At 37.7% G+C, this 17,583-nt stretch overlaps 1 protein-coding gene across 3 annotated transcripts in view; it reads left to right on the plus strand.

Moving 5' to 3' along the window:
* Positions 1-17,583, plus strand: part of Dennd4c (DENN domain containing 4C) — a 104,885-nt gene that overhangs the window by 48,896 nt on the left and 38,406 nt on the right. For 2 of the 3 annotated variants that reach the window (XM_090330041.1, XM_090330042.1), the window contains exons 13-17: positions 5,150-5,295; positions 8,548-8,583; positions 8,697-8,827; positions 11,093-11,225; positions 15,493-15,699. In XM_090330041.1, the coding sequence (XP_090186167.1) occupies positions 5,150-5,295; positions 8,548-8,583; positions 8,697-8,827; positions 11,093-11,225; positions 15,493-15,699 (653 nt within the window). The remainder of the gene's footprint in view (positions 1-5,149; positions 5,296-8,547; positions 8,584-8,696; positions 8,828-11,092; positions 11,226-15,492; positions 15,700-17,583) is intronic. The other variant, XM_090330043.1, reaches the window with a different exon arrangement.

Raw genomic sequence — 17,583 nt, forward strand, 5'->3', positions numbered from 1 at the left:
ACTCAGTTAACTCTTTCCTCATGTATAGAGGTGTTTTTTTTTTTTTTTTTAAACTAGTCCTGGGATTTGAATTTTGGGGCCTGAGTGCTATCCCTGAACTCTTTTGCTCAAAGCGAGCACTCTACTACTTGGGCCACAGTTCACTTCCTGGTTTTCTGTGATTTATTGGAATGAAGAGTCTCATGGACTTTCGTGCCTGGGTTGGCTTTGAACTGCAGTGCTTAGATCTCAGCCTCCTGAGTAGTAGTAGTAGTAGTTGTAGTTGTGTGTGTGTGTGTGTGTGTGTGTGTGCGCGCGCGTGCGTGCACGCTTTGTGCATGCTAGGCAAGCACTCTATCTTAGGCCACAGTCCCAATCCTAGCATTTTATATTTTTTGCCAGTCCTGGAGCTTAAACTCAGGGTTTGGGCACTGTCCTTGGACATTTTTTGCTCAAGGCTAGTGCTCTGCCACCTGAGCCACAGTGCCACTTATGACTTTTTCAGTGTATGTGGTACTAAGAACACGAACACAGGGCTTCATGCATGCTAGGCAAGTACACTACCACTAAACCACATTCCTGGACCCTGTTCAGTATATATTTATTTACTTATTTATTGTTGGTTGTGGGGCTTGGACTCTGGGCCTGGGTGCTGTCCCTGGACTCTCCAGCTCAAGGCTACTGCGCTTTGGTTTTGTAGTGGTTAATTGGAGATAGGAGTCTCTTAGTTTTTATTGCCTGGGCTAGCTTTGAACCGTGATCTTCAGATCTCAGCCCCTGAGTAGCTAGGATTATAGGCATGAACCACTGTGCCTGGCTCTTTAGTATTTCTATGAAGAATATCCACTGGAATGTTTTGAAATTTATATTAAAATGTAATGATTTCCATGTATTTGTAATCCAACTCTGAATAACATTTTTATTCCCATTTTTCTGAAAAATTTGAAAGTAGAAGCTTCATGAAAAATCAAGGATGTTGTTTACATTTATGTTTTATACCATATGTGAATTGGGACATTGGAGAATAGTGATGGAAGAGTGACTTTGGTCAAAATGCATTGTACTTATAAACTGACATGTTGAATCAAATTTCCTTGTACAACTACTTAAAAGATAATAAAAGGAAATGCCATAACTAAGTTAACTTAGTTAAAACAAAGCTATTGACTTACCTTTGTTTCCTTAGTTTGCAGTTTTTGGCTTTGAAAGATCCCCTAACATTTTGTAGAATGAGGTATTTAATTTTTAACATTTTGGTAACTATAATTTTGTTCTAAGAGAAAATATATACTCATGATTTCAGGATATATTGTTTTATGAGCTACAGGTTTTTTGTTTTTGTTTTTGTTTTTGCCAGTTCCGGGGCTAGAACTCAGGGCCTACGCACTATCCTTGTACTTTCTCAGGAATAGAGTTCTACCACTTGAGCCACAGCACCACTTCCAGCTTTTTCTATGTATGTGGTATCGAGGAATTGAACCCGGATCTTTGTGCCTGCTAGGCAAGCACTTTACCACTGGGCCAAACTCCCGGCCTGGGGTGCTATTTTTAATTATTCTTGAGCTTTCTCAAGGCTAGTGCTCTACCACTTGAACCACAGCTCACTTCTGGCTTTTTCCGTGTGTATGGTTATGAGGAATCGAACTCAGGGCCTCATGCATGCTAGGCAAGCACTCTACCACTAGGCCATGCTCCTGCCTCCTATGAATGAAAGATTTTTGATGTTATACAGCTGTTCTTTCTGTGATAACAACCTTAAGTCTACATAAGCTTTCAAATGGAAGTTACTTATTTTGTATGCTGTTATGCAGTTTGGTTTTTGGAGAATATTGGTCCTGGAGCATGAACTTAGGGCCTGAGTCCCCTGAAGAGTCCCCTGGATTTTTCTGCCTGGGAAGGCTTGGAACTTTGTTCCTCAAATCTTAGCCTCCTGAGTAGCTAGGATTATAGGTGTGAGCTACCAGTCCTGGCTCAAAATCTTTTAAAAATAAGCACAAAGACATTTCACCTAATAATGCTTTTGTCCTTTATAAGTTCTATTTCAGGATAACTTAAATATTTAGCTATCAGTTAAGCTGAATTGGATCAGTTACTATACAGAGACAAAGAAATTTGGGTGTAAAATCTGAAATAGAGGAAAATAATCTAAAATTCTAAATTAGGACTAACACTTAAGGAAGTTTGTACACAATAATTCAGAAGTGTCAAGAATTCAGAGAATTCAAAATATTCATATTCTTCCATATGGATATTTTGTACAGCTTCACTGAGAAGAGCATGAGTTTGACCAGTGGGTAGAGATTTAAGCTAGAGAAGGCCCGGAAACATCTTAAAATACTTTATCAGGCAGAAAGGATCAACTCTGCATTAGGGTAAATTCTTAGTCATTTATAAAATCTTTCTAGCATTCTGTCTTCATAATAGGATGGGAAAATAAGCGGAGCATGGTGTCTCATGCCCACAATCCTAGCTACTCAGGAGGCTAAGATAAGGATCTTAGTTCAAAGCCAGCTCAGACACTGAAAAAGAAGAACTTGATACTCTTATCTCCAATTAATCACTAAAAAACACGAAGTGGGGCTGTGGCTCAAGGGGTAGGGTAGTAGTCTTGTGCTGAACTGCTCAGGGACAGAGCCCAGGCCCAGAGTTCAAGCACTGTGACCCACAAAAAAAAAGGATGGGAATATAACTTTATAGTTGTACATAAAAAAATTCATGTGAAGAAAGTAGCAAATGTACTTTAAAATACTATGAGAGCTGGGCCCCAGTGGCTCATGACATAATCATAGCAATTTGGAGGCTGAAATCTGAAGATTTCCACAGGAAGCTAGCCTGAGCAGATTTTTTTTTTTTGCCAGCCTGGGGCTTGAACTCAAGGTCTGGACATTGTCCCTGAGCTTCTTTTGCTCTAGGCTAGCACGCTACCATTTGTGCTACAGCTCCACTTCAGCTTTTTTCTTTTTATGTGGTGCTGAGTAATCAAACCCAGGGTTTCATACATGCTACTCTACCATGAAGCCATAGTCGCAGCCCAGTCAAGATCATTTTCATTGTCTGGTCTTTAACATCCAAGTAGATTGTCAGTTTCTTTTATTGAGAACTGAAGAAACAGAAAATGGGGAAAGAGCTGATCATCTGTTAAAAGTGTTTTCCCTTTAAAATAGAAAGGAAAAACTAGTATGTATTTGATATGTACCTGTAATAGAAACTGAAAAAATACAAACTAAAAACTAAAAACTAAGAACTATTATTAACAGGTTGAAATCCTAACCTCATGCATTGGGCCTGCCCTTATGAGAGACAAATCCATTATAAAAAGACAGATGTAATGAATGATTACTACAGAAAGATTAATAAAAAAGCTTACTGGGATAGCCAGGTGGGCACGGTGGGTAGTTGCCACTTAATGATCTTATTTTTCTCCCAAATATAAGGTATGATCATTTGAAGTAGGACGCAGAAGGATAACATTTATGAATTCTAAAGTAGTTGTGAAAGCATGGATAGAAGGGAGTTCAGTCGGCTTTAGGAATGTAGATGAACACAGGGTGGTTGATCTGTCTGTGAAGGTTTTTTCCCTCTGTGTTTAGCCATCCAGGTTCAGATTCAAAAAGAATGGGCTGTTCATTTTTCTGGAATTGGGTTATGTTAGTAAGTTTGAAGGGGGGAAAGGAGGCAAAACTAACTGAAATGCATATTAGATAGAAGAGTAATAACTGGAAGGAAGGAGTAGATAAAAAGTCAAAGGGTCGTACCCAAAATAAAAACAAAAATTTGGTAAATTAATTTTTTAGAAGCAAACCAAATAGTTGCAAATAATGAAGTAAGAATGATACGAAAATTAAAGATTTATGGGCCAGGAGCATAGTGATAGAGTGCTTGCCTAGCATTCATGAAGCACTGGGTTCAGTTCCTCAGTACCACATATACAAAGAAAAAAAAAAAAGAAGTGTCACTGTGGCTCAAGTGGCAGAGCCTTGAGCAAAAAGTGTCCACGGACAGTGCCCAGAACCTGAGTTGAAGCCCCAGGACTGGCAAAAAGAAAAAGAAAACTAAAGATTTAGGAGACAGAGCTGTTTTAGTGCTGACAGTGAGGTAAGGTAGACCATAGGGTCACTGAGGTCTTGGAATTAGGAGCTTAGCATATTCCATGGTTTGTTTATATGTTAGTAAGCTTTTTGTCATTACAACAGAATATTTTTGAGATAAGCAACTTAGAAACAATTCATTTGACTCATTGTTTCAGCCCATAGTCAGCTGGTCTCATTGCTTTTAGGCATGTGGCAAAGTGGAATAAACATGACAGGACATGGCAGAAGAAAACTGCTCAACTTAATGGCATCCAGGAAGCAGAGAGAAAGACAAGAAAGGGCAAGATACACCCTTGGAAGACAAGCTTCCAGTGGCCCATTATCTTCACCCAGGTCCAGCCTCTAACAGCCCACTTAATATGAATTTACTGATGAAGTTAGTGTCCTCATGACCAAGTCACTGTTTTTGTGATACTAGAGAGTAAATCCAGGACCTCATGTATGTTAAGCAAGCTTTCTTCATGTGAGCCAGCCACATCATCAACCTCAGTCACATCTCAAGAGCATCATAAGTTGGGGACCAAGCTTTTTACAGATGGGCCTTTTATGGGACATGTCATATTCAAGCTGTAATAGTATATATGAATGTTGTCACTTTGAATCAAGTGCCCTGTTCTTCCTGAGTGAAGGGAAAAAAAAAAGGTTCCTGATGTCAGTATATTACTATGCTCAATAGGGAGAAGAGTGGATTAGCCAGATGCCTGAAACTCAGCTGAACATCACATATGTAGGAATAATGGTCTAAGGACTTTCAGAGGAAGAATATCAGAAGCTGAGTGAAGTGGGTCAAGCCTGTAATCGTAACTAATTAAGAGGCAGAGATTAGGAGACTGCAGTTTGAAGCTAACGGAGGCATAAAGTTTCCACATTGGAAATTCAGAGAACTCAGTGAAAAGTTAATAGTTTAAGTGTATTTTTTTAAAGATGGAATCATGCAGACAGATCTATGTATTGTTACTAAAATTTTTACAAATATGTATTTGTGTAAACTGAATACCGTAGATGAATATTAAAACAGTGTTTAACTTTTAGATCCACTGTAAAATTTGAATTTTATTCTTACTGTGTTTGCTTTTCAGGATTTTTAAAAAGCCGAGATCGTGCCTATACAAAATTCTATACCCTTTTATCCAAAACACAGATTTTTATTCGTTTTATTGAAGAATGTAGTTTTGTAAGTGATAAAGATACTGGATTGGCATTTTTTGATGACTGCATCGAGAAGGTAAAAGTTTGTTCTGTATTCATTATTAAGACAAGAACAGCCATATGCCGGCGGCGGCTCATGTATATAATCTTAGCTACTCAGCAAGCTGAGATTTGAACATTATGATTTGAAGCCAGCCAAGGCAGAAAAGTTCTCATGAGTCTCCTATCTCCAGTTAACCACTGAAAGTAATAGAGCTCTATCCATGAGCAGAAGAACTCAGGGACAGTACCGGAAGCCCCATGACCAAAATACAAGAAAAAACAAAAAACCAAAAAACAATTTCGCATACATGGAGTTTTTTTTAATTATTCACTTTTATAGTTTTCCTTGTTTTAATGTCTTTCTGAATACTTTGTTACTTTTGTTATTGTTTTTATGAAGATATTTTGAAGTGTGTTTGAATAGAAAGTGTTTACTATACTTATGGAAATTTACAAATGGAAAGTGTGTGTATGTGTGTGTGCACGTGTGTGTGTGTGTACATGAGCACATGTGCATGAGTGCATATACATGTGTGTGTTTGCAGGTTTTTATTTAGGTTAAATTCAGAACATTATACTGCTTAGACTAGTGCTCTACCACTTGACCCATGCTCCTAGCTTGGATTTTTTTTTTTTATTACCAGTCCAGGGGCTTGAACTCAGGGCCTGAGCATGGTCCTTGGGCTTTCCCAAGGTTAGTGCTCTACCACTTTAGCCACAGCACCACTTCTGGCTTTTTCAGTGTATACGGTACCAAAGAATCAAACCCAGGTCTTCATGCATGCTAGGCAAGCACTCTACCACTATGCTAAATTTCCAGGCCCCTAGCTTGATTTTTAACAATGATAAATTACTTATATATGTTTTTCTAATTTGTGTGTTTATGTTGGTCCTGAGGCTTGAACTTAGGGCCCGAATCCTGCTCCTGAGTTTTTGTGCTCAATGCTAGCATTTTACCACTTGAGCCACAAGTGTACTTCTAGCTTTTTTTGGTGTTTAATTGGAGATAAAGTCTCATAGTCTTTTGTACCTAGGCTGGCAAAAGTCAAAACGTGATCCTCGGATCTCAGTCTCCCATAATCCTTAACACAGGCTTGGGACCAGGAGTATAGTCTAGTGGTAGAGTGCTTGCCTAGCATGCATGAAGCTCTGGGTTCGATTTCTCGATACCACATACACAGAAAAAGCAGAAGTGGTGGTGTGACTCAAGTGGTAGAGCACTGTCCTTGAGCAAAACATGTGCAAGAACAGAGCCCAGGCCCTGAGTTCAAGCCCCAGCAGTGGCGAAACATTAAAACACACACACACACACACACACACACACACACACAGGAATGAGCTACCAGTGACCAGTGTTTCATTATTTTTCTTTGTTTTTCCCTTTTTTTGTTTGAGACCAACCCTTGTTGTTTTTCTTTCTTCCTTTTTTTTTTTTTTGTGGGGCATGGGTTTGAACTCTGGGCCTGGGTGTTGTCTCTGAGCTTTTCTGCTCAAGGCTACCGCCCTACTCCTTGAGCCACAGTCCCACTTCTGTTTTCTAGTGATTAATTGGAGTAAGTGTCTCCAGGACTTTAGTGCCCTGTCTGACTTGGAACCTCAGTCCTCAGATCTCAGCTTCCTGAGTAGCTAGGATTACAGGTGTGAGCCACCGTGCCTGGCCAACCCTTACTTTTCTAATTTTTAATAGGCTTCTTAATTTTGCTAAGCAAATCTTGGGCTTGATTATTAATACAAAGTATAAAATTTGAGATTGTGTTGGGGCCAGGAGTTTGGCCTAATGGTACAGTGCTTACCTAACATGCACAGAGTCCCAGGTTGGATTCCTTGGTATCACATACATGGAAAAAAAACAGAAGTGGTGCTGTGGCTCAAGTGGTAGAGCTCTATCCTTGAGAAAGGCTAAGGACAGCACTCAGGTCCTGAATTCAAACCCCAGAACTGGCAAAAAAAAAAAAAAGAGATTGTGTTCATAAAAGATAGAGTATTACTATATTTTAATTTTTGTGAGTCCTTGGTAAGTCATGTACCACAGAAGACTGGAATACCTTTTCTTGACTTTGATTAGTATGATTAAAAAACTTGTGATTAGAACTTTATGCTGGTCCTGGGAGTTTGAACTCAGGGCCTGGGCAATGTCCTTGAGATTTTTTTCTTCAGGGCTAGTGCTCTACCACTTGAGCCATATATCCACTTCCAAAACTTTGTTTTTTGTCTCTAAAATTAATGTTCTAACATTTACTTAGATGGATTTAAATAATGTCAGTCACTAAAGCAGTTTAGTATAGTTTTTTTTTAAATTTGAGAAAGTCACATTCTCTTACTAAGTTAATCATCTTTTTTTGTTTGTAAATAAGGTGTAGTGAAAGAACTAATATCTGAGCGAGAGAGCACTGCCTAAAATCCCAGCACCTGGATAGGGGAGGGAATGTGAGTTTGATGCTTACCTGCTCTACATAGAAAGTTCTAGTTTTATCTAGTATGACCCTGTTGATTAAAATAAAAAAGGAAAAAACAGATCCATTTTGTACTTTTAATCTTTTTCTCTTTTTTGAGGTTTAGGCATTAACTGGACCCTGAGCTTTGGTTTGGTTTGGTTTGGTTTTCTTTTTCTTTTCTTTTGTCAGTTATAGGATTTCAAGTCTGGGCCTGGGCATTGTTCCTGAGCTCAAGGCTATTGCCCTTCCCCTGGAGCCACAGCGCCACTTCCAGTTTTCTGATGGTTAATTGGAGATAAGACTCTCATGGACTTCAGTGCCTGGTCTGGCTTTGAACCACGGTCCTCAGATCTCAGCCTCCTCATTAGCTAGGATTATAGGCATGAGCCACCTCGCCTGGCTTGAGCCTTGTTTTTTTGAGATAGGGTCCTTTGGTACTTTTGCCCTGGCTGGTCTTGAATTTATCATCCCCTTGAATAGTTGAATTTCTATGTACCACCATGTCAGGTTGTATTTTCTATTAGCTATAAGATATATACGTTTTAGCACTTTTTTTTTTCCAGTTGTGGGGCTTGAACTCTGGGCCTGGACACAGTCCTTGGGCTTTCTCACGGCTAGCACTCTACCATTTGAGATACAACACTACTTTCGGCTTTTTCAGTGTGTGTGGTACTGAGGAATTAAACCCAGGGTTTCATGCATGCTAGGCAAGCACTCTACCTCTAGGCCATGCTCTCGGCCCCCAGATACATATGTTTTAACCTAAGGCGTTGTGAAATTTTTATATCTGCTATTGAAAAAAAAGATTTCAAAAAAAGTCTGTTGCTAAAATTTCTTTTCTCCTTTTTCAGTTGTTTCCTGACAAAGGCATAGAGAAAACGGATAAGGTATTTTTTCTAAGTGTTAATAAGAAAATAAAGGAGTACATTTAAATTTATGTGTTGAAATTTTAGAATTAGATCTTACGTGCAACTTAATTTGAGAAAATACTGATTTTCAGGTTGATTTGGATTCAGCAGAAGATACCAAATTGATAGAATTAGATGATTCACAGAAAAGTGAGCACACTGTATTTATAATGCCACCTGAGCCACCTCATGACGATGGAAAGGAACAGTCACCAAAGTACAGGTAGTAGAACATTTGTTATGCGCTAACTAGATAGTTGATTTTAACTTTTTGTGAAAGTTCAATATTATTGCAGTGAACAATAGAGATGTATTTTATGCGGAAAGGCATTGTAATTTAAGAATTGAATGGCTTTGTTGTAAGAAAAGCTAGATATTGATCATTATTTACTTAGATGTTGAATCAGATTTAAATCTTACAAAGAAATCTCACTTACGAAGAAGAAAAATATTTTAACTTTTGTGAAAATCTCCTTTTTGGAGTTTTATTGTTAATATAAGCAACTATGAAATACTTTTTGTGTGTGTCTGTGTTTGTACTTGGGCTTTACTACTTAATCCATAGTATTGTGAAATTACTAAAATTACTGTGAATTAAAAAATCAAGAACACTTAAAAGTAGAGGAATAGTTCTGAGTGCTAGGAACTCCTACCTGTTGATCAGGAGGATTGCAGTTGACCGGCAGCCCAAGCATACGTTTCTTATCAACCAAGTAGCTGGATGTGGTGGCACTGACTAGTCATTTCAGCATCATGCGCTGAGATTGGGAAAATTGTGGCTCTAAGCTAGCCCCAAAAGAAACTTCCATGAGACTCCATCTCAGTCAGAGAAGCTGGGTATGGTGGCATGTACCTGTCATCTCAGCTGTAATTGCAAGCATAAAAGAGATAGATTGTGGCTCAGGTATTGCATAGGCAGGGGTAGGGTGCTGTATTTAAAAAATGACCAATATAAAGAAGTGCTATAGGGATGGTTCAGTGTGCAAAAGGCTTGATTTTAAACACCAGTACCATGGGGGAGGGGGATGGAGAAAAGGAGGGAGGAAAGAAGGAAGGAAGGAAGGAAAAGAAAAGAAAGAGAAGGAAGGAGAGGGTGAGAGAGAAAAGAAGGAAGAAAGGATAGATAAGCAGAGAAAAGAAAAAAAAAGAGGACTAGAAATCATTGCTAAACCTAAGAGCATAGGATTTAGATGGAAATTCTTAAACCAGAGTGTAAATAGTTTACAAAATAAATCAAGCAGAAAAAATAAATATCATTTTAATACCAATACTTAACATCTGATTATAACTTTATATGTGTATGTATGTATTGTATGGATAAATTCACTTCATACCTATTTATTGCAACCTGTTTGCCTTTAATGGACTGAACATTTTTTCCATGGTATAATTTTTTGTCTTAAGATTTTTAAAGACCTTGTTGCATGTCATCATTATAATTTAGTTTCCTGTATATTTGTTTGCAATTCTGTGCTGTTTATATTTTTGTGTTAGTTATATTTAATTATATATAGTTACTGACAAAAGAAATTAGCATGAATACTTTCTTAAAATTTGGAATTAATATAAAATAATCTCAGCAGGACTACCTAAGAATGGAGAATATATACCTGGAGTTCTTAAATACTATTTTGATTTCCTGTTAACAGAATTCTGTTTTACTTTGTTTTAACTTCTGTAGAGAATTTTGATAGTGATAGGCAAAGTATAAACCAAAGAGGGATAAAGTAGTATCTGATAAAGTATCTTCCAGAAGGTAATTGGCTAAGGAAAATAGATAATTTCCTATAGGAAATTCAAAAGCAAAAATTAAATATATTCAGCTTTCCTAATGCAAACCAAATTGATGAATAGAAGCATTTAAAACTCCCCTGAGAATAGATCATACTATGAGAGTATGTTTTAAGTATCTGGAAATAATTTGAGAGTAGTTATCGTATTTGGAAAGAGGAGAAGGAAGAGGGGGAGAGAAGGGAGTAAGATAGAGTGGAATACATTGTAAATATGTGAGAAATGTAATCATGAAATCCCCAGTTGTATAACTAAGCTAGTTTAAAAAAAAAGAGTTCATAGATACACATATACAGAGGTATTTATTGCTATACTCAGAAATAACCTAATAATGTCCCGTAGTTGATTAAATTATAACCCTTCCTCCAAATGAAAATATTATGCTTTAATCTATAAATACCAATCCATGAAAGGTAATTTTATGAAGAAAAAGTTAAAAGGCTAGAAATGCTATTTTTTTAACTGTGAAGCACATGGATTCTATTCAGATTGTCATTAATTGTTTTAAGTAAGATGTTAAGGATTTCTGCTCTTTTAGCTACATCTTACTATATTTTTGAAAAATGATTTCTTTATGTAAGAATCAAAGAACACTACTGGGTTTAGAGGTTTAGAAATATTTACCTAAATGCTAGATAATATGGAAAAAAAGTCAATGCATTTAAATCAGCACTTCTATTTTTGCTTTTTATTTTAGTTACAATTTCTTTCCAAGACTGGATCTTAAGCTTTTTGACAGACCACAGGAATTGAAATTTTGTTTTAGTAGACACCCTACTGGGAATAACATTGCAAACAGTCCAGCTCTCATGGCTAAAAGAACTAAACAGGTCAGATATTCTTTATTTAAAACATGTTAATTTAAAATGTGAAGTATGTATATGTTAAGACATAGTTTATAGTATAGAATTTTCCCTCTCAGCAACAATGTAAAGACCTACTATGGCTGTTAATGCATTTTTTGCCAGATTTTTTTTGCCACTCTCCTTTTTAATATTAAGGCTGCAGGTTTTTTTGTTGTTGGTTTTCTTTCTTTCTTTCTTTCTTTCTTTCTTTCTTTCTTTCTTTCTTTCTTTCTTTCTTTCTTTCTTTCTTTCTATCAGTCCTGGTACTTGAACTCTTCCTCACATCTTAAACTCTACCACTTGAGACACTGCATCAATTCTGGCTTTTTTCTATGTATGTGGTAGTGAGGAATTGAACCCTCGTCTTCATGCATGCTAGGCAAGCACTCTACCACTAGGCCACACTTCCAACCACGGCTGCAGGTTTTGAATGCTCGTGTTTGTACATTAGAGTAGAGGAAGGGAAACTTTTCTGTTAAGTACTATTTAGATAATTTATATAGTTGTAGGACTATTCAAAATAACTAGCTGTGCTATGCTCTTCAGCTCAAGGCTAGTGCTCTACCACTTGAGTCACAGCACCACTTCCAGTATTCTGGTGGTTAATTGGAGATAAGTGTCTCACAGACTTTAGTGCCCAGACTGGCTTTGAACCATGATCTTCAAATCTCAGCCTCCTGAGTAGCTAGGATTACAGGTGTGAGCTACCAGTGCCCAGCACCACAATTTTCTTGTTTAAACTTTACAGTCCAGTGGTGTTTAATGTATCTCCAGCATTGTCCAGCCACTGCCATGATTAATTTTGGAAACATGAAGCACCCGAATGAAAGCCCACATATTTTAAGCATTAAACTCACTGCCTTTATCCTCCCCTTCCAGTTGTCAACAACCCCTAATTCATTTTTTATCTCCATAAATGTGTCTGTTACTGTCATTTTTTATAGTGTTATGCAGCATGTGCTTCTTTGTGATTGTTTCAATTAACATGTTTTCATTTAGTATAATGTTTTCAAGGTCTATCCAACTTGTAGCTGTATCAGTATTTCATTTCTGACAGATTATTATTCGTTGTATTTATGTACTGCATATTGTCTTTTTTATTGTAATGTATAGAGGGGTTACAGTTACATTCACCAGATAGTAGGTGCATTACTTCTCATTGATAACCCCTTCTCATGTTTTTTTCTCATTTCCCCCCTTCCACCTCATTTTGTTTATTTTTATGGACATGTAAGTAGTTCCTCCTTTGTATCTATTATAATTAATGTTCCATGAACATTTGTATGCAAGAATTTGTGTGTATACATTATTTGACTTCTTTTGGCTGAACAGAATTGCGGTGCAATTCTGCTTAACCTGTGCCAAGCCGCCTTCAAAAGTGGGTATACCATTTTGCATTCCCATGAATATTATATGAGTCCCAATCTTAAAATTTCCTAGTTCTACTTATATACCTTTTGATTATAATGAGATTATAATGAGTATGGGATGATAATTTGGTTTTGATTTGTACTTCCTTAATAGCTGATATGGGTATTCTTTATAGTAAATACTGCATTTTAAAGGGGATTTTAGAGCTGGGAGTGTGACCTAGTGCTCCTAGCATGCGTAAAGACCCGGGGTTGATTCCTCAGTACCACATACATAGAAAAAGTGGTGCTGTGGCTCAAATGGTAGAATGCTAGCCTTGAGAAAGCCCAAGTACAGTGCTCAGGCCATGACTTAAAGCTAGGACTGGCAAATAATAATAATAATGTTTAAAAATATAGGAAATTTAAACTTAGGACAAACTAGACATCTTGGTTTACAGCTATATATTTACTAAAACCAGGGTTACTTACATATCCCAGTTCATTTTTATACTGAATGATAGCTCATTCTTCATATCATAGCACTTGAGATGTGGAGGCAATAGGATCTTTGAGTTTGAGGCGAGCCTGGGAAAGTGAGACACTGTCTCAAAAAAAAAAAAAAGATACAACCACCTAAAATGGGACCTTCTTTTTTTTTCTTTAACCAATCTTGGGACTAAACTCAGGGCCTGGGCATTGTCCTTGAACTTTCTCAAGGCTAGTACTCTTAGGGCTAGGAGTTTAGCCTCGTGATAGAGTGCTTGCCTAGCATGCGCAAAGACCCAGGTTCAATTCCTTGGTACCACATACATAGAAAAAGCCAGAAGTGGTACTGTGGCTCAAGTGGTAGAGTTCTAGCCTTGAGAAAGCCCAAGGACAGTGCTCAGGCTGAGCTCAAGCCCCAGGACTGGCAGAAAAAAAAAGAAAGAGAAAGAAAGCAAGCAAGCAAGCACTCACGCACGCACGTACATATATTTGCACACTTACCTTCAAGTCTCATGGAGAAAAAGTTCACAAGAAAAATTAATATACCAACATCCTTTTTTATTTAGTACATCATTAGTACATCGTGACAGAGGGATTTTTTTTTTTTTTTTTTTTTTGCCAGTCCTGGGCTTTGAGCTCAGAGCATGAGCACTGTCCTTGGGCTCTCTCAAAAGGCTATAGCTCTACCACTTGAGGCACAAGACCACTTCCTCGTTTTTCTATGTATGTGGTACAGAGGGATCGAACCTCGTCTTCAAACATACTAGGCAAGCACTCTACCACTAGGCAAAACTCAGCCCAGCAGAGAAATCTTCAGTGGAAAGTGTGCTATTCTGACATACCTGGAAGGTTCTCAAGTTCCTGGGTATCTGTGGCTTAATAAATCATCAGCAAATGATTATTTTTCCTCAGTCCTGGAGCTTAAACGCAGGGCCTGGGCACTGACCCTTAGCTTTTTGCTTAAGGCTATATTCTAGCATTTTGAGCCACTTGAAGTTTTCTGGGGGTTGATTGTAGATAGGTCTCAATAGACTTTCCTGGCTTTGAACTGCTATCTTTAGATCTCAGCTTCTTTAGCTAGGATTATAGCTATGAGCCACTGTTGCCCCACAAATAAATTTTTTCTTTTTTTGTCCATCGTGTAAGGGTTGAACTCAGGGCCTGTTTTTTTTACTCAAAGCATTGTACCACTTTGAGCCACAGTGCCACTTCAGCAAATGACTTTGGTAATTTACCTTTCTTCCACCTAAGACAGAATGAAAATAGAAGTAGAAAATGCCAGTCAAACTGTTAGAAGATCTGTGGTCTTTTGTGGCTATGTTGACTGCAAAAAATTACTGTTTTCACTTTTTTTTTCCCAGTGCTTCATGAACCCAGGGCTTTATGCATGCAAGTACTTTATGTATAGCAAATACATGCATGTCAGTATAGCAAATGTCGTACTATTAAGGTGAACCCCTAGACAAGAAGTAAGTTTTTTTGTTTCTTTTGTTTTTTGTTTTGGTTTGGTTTTTTGTTGGTCATGGGACTTGAACTCTGGGCCTGGACACTGTTTCTGAGCTCTTCAGCTCAAGGCTTACCCCTGGATCACAACCCCACTTCCATTTCCTAGTGGTTAATTGGAGATTATTTAGTGCCTGGGCAGGCTTTGAACCAGAGATCCTCAGATCTCAGCCTCCTACATAGATAGGATTTCAGGCTCCAGCCAAGTTTTTTTTTGGTGGTAATAGTTGTTTTTTTCTGAGATAGGATTTCACTGTTGTGTCCTGACAAACTTTGAACTCATGAACCTCCTATTTCAGTTTTCCTAAGTATCTAGACTAAGCATGTGCTACCTTGCTCATCTAGAGTATTTTTGCTTTTTGTTTTTGATACTGTTCCACAGTAAAGCTCAGGCTGCAATTGAACACTGCACTTATTTAGCCCCAGTTGGTCTTGAACTTGGTGTTTTCTTTTCTCATCCTCTTGAATGCTGGATTGGAAAGGGAATTAGTGTACTATAGCTGGGGGAGAAAGCTGAATACAAATCTTGGCAGGAAACAGCTTAGAAGATTTTCCAGTTTATCAGGGAGAAGAATAAGACTATTATTAAGATTGGAGCAGAAGAACTGTTGAATTATAAATGATAGTCTGGGTTGTGCAGTTTTAGTTACAATCTCATTCATGAAACACGTGTACTTTTCTGTATTGTGAATGTTTTTTTGTTTTTAACAAATGGTTATAAAGTAATACAGAGTATTACTGTGAATGAATGTTCAGGGAACTGCATGACATTCAATTAGAAGTCATTCACAAAAGTAAAAATATGACATGCTTGATTTTTAGGGTCAAATTTACATGAAAACTTTGCCATTTCCTTCTTTCTTCCCCACATGAGTATATTTTTGTAATCCCATAATTTATTCTTTTTCTAGGAGGTAAAGACAGCTCATAAATTGGCGAAGAGATGTTACACAAATCCACCACAATGGGCCAAATGTCTGTTCAGTCATTGTTACAGTTTATGGTTTATTTGTCTCCCAGCCTATGTTAGAGTTTCTCATCCAAAGGTCAGAGCACTTCAACAAGCATATGATGTCCTTATTAAGATGAGGAAAACAGATGTCGATCCACTAGATGAGGCAAGTATCATAAGTTCAGCCACTGTTGTAAAAAAAAAATTTCTGCCAGTGCAATGGGGAATAAAGTCCAGGAATTCATTCATGCTTGGAAAGCATTCTACCACTCAGTTACATTTATAGCCAAAGATAGTTTAAAATTGGCACTGCACACTTGCTAGGTAGGCACTATACTACTTGAACCTAGACTATTATGTTAATATTGCCTGTGGTATATGTGTTTGAATTGTGTGTGAATGTGCACACATACACGCACAGGCTAGTACTGGGATTTGAACTACAGGCCTTGCATTCATCATTATCTGCCACTTGAGCCATACTTCTGTTGCTATTGTTTTACTTGTTAGTTACAGTAAGAGTTTTGTAGATTTGTCAGCTTGGGCTGGCTTAAAAAACTATGACTCTTATCTCCCCCTTCTGAGAAGCTAGGATTAAAGGCTTAAGCTGCTACTGCCAGTTTGTGTTGGTTATTTTTGCGGTAGGGTCTTGTTTTATGTTGAGGATGGCATTGCCTTTTCTTCACTTGTGCTTATCTGCATGTGTGGATGACAGAGGTTTAAACAACCGCACCAGTGTTCCAGGGTGAGTTATATACATGTCCTATGTTTCAGATTATTCATTACAAATTGTAGCTCCTAGTTTCTTAACTTAGGCAGAATTGACATTCTGGCCAAGAAAGAATGTCAGGGCTTTTTTTTGTTTTTGTTTGTTTCTGTTTTGGAGGGCCTTCCTTTTACAATGTAGAATGTTTAGCAAAATTCCTGTCCCCTGTCTATTAGCTGCTAGTGACATCCTCTTCTCCCCAGGTCATGACACCTACAAATGCCTCCCTGCCAGTATGCCCTGGAGAATAAAATTGGCCCCTGAAAAACTGTGATTGCAAGGCTAAATCAATAGGTAAACAGTTGTGCCCGCATTCAGTGAGCAATATACTTGACATTTTCATACTTTTTTTTTCCTCTTTAAATCTTAAAACCACCTAAAAAAGGTAGGCATTGATATCATTCTGTTAACAGTTTAGGAAAGTGAGACATCTATTGCATTTCTCTCCATTATTGCCACTATTGTTTTCTCTTTTTTTATATTTTTATTTTTTTATTGTAATTAATAAAAGGGTTACATGATATTTGCCAGATAGAAGGTGCATTAATTCACATACATTGATACCGTTTCACATGTCTTGGTACCCATTACGCTCCCCCCACCCCCCCACCCATCCTGGTTTTCCCCCCTTCCCTATCAAATTTCAAATAACCAAATACAAATAAATTCAATATATCAGATAACAAAGTGAGATACTGTAACAATATGAGATACCCAAGGGACAGCAAAGGAGATGAGAGATAACATAGTACATTAAGGACAACAATCATTCGTTATATGGCTTTTGTTTCAGTATCCTGGAGTTCCTTTCAATTAGCTTCATACTATATGGCCTTATGTATCAAGATTTTGGTCTATTGCAGATCTCTGCTAGTAGAGCCCAAGGTTTCTACTGATTATGACAAATGAGGGAAACCATTGAGCCTAAGTTCCTTTGAGTCTGGCTTACTTCACTTAATATGATTTTTTCTAAGTCTTTCCATTTCCTAACAAATGGGGCGATGTCCTTTTTTTCTGACAGCAGCATAAAATTCCATTGTGTACAAATACCACAACTTGTTGATCCACTCATCAACTGAGGGACATCTAGGTTGGTTCCATATCTTTGCTATGATGAATAGTGCTGCAATGAACATTGTTGTGCTGCCACTATTGTTTTCTTTAGATTTTATTTTTGTGTCACTGAGTGCTGGTGGCTCATACCTCTAACTACTGAGGAGATTGACATCTGAGAATCTTGGTTCAAGGCCAGCCTAAAAAGGAAAGCCTGCAAGACTCATCTCC

This window comes from Megascapheus bottae, chromosome 3, assembly GCF_031878675.1.
Source record: "Megascapheus bottae isolate mThoBot1 chromosome 3, mThoBot2.hap1, whole genome shotgun sequence".
NCBI lineage: Eukaryota > Metazoa > Chordata > Mammalia > Rodentia > Geomyidae > Megascapheus > Megascapheus bottae.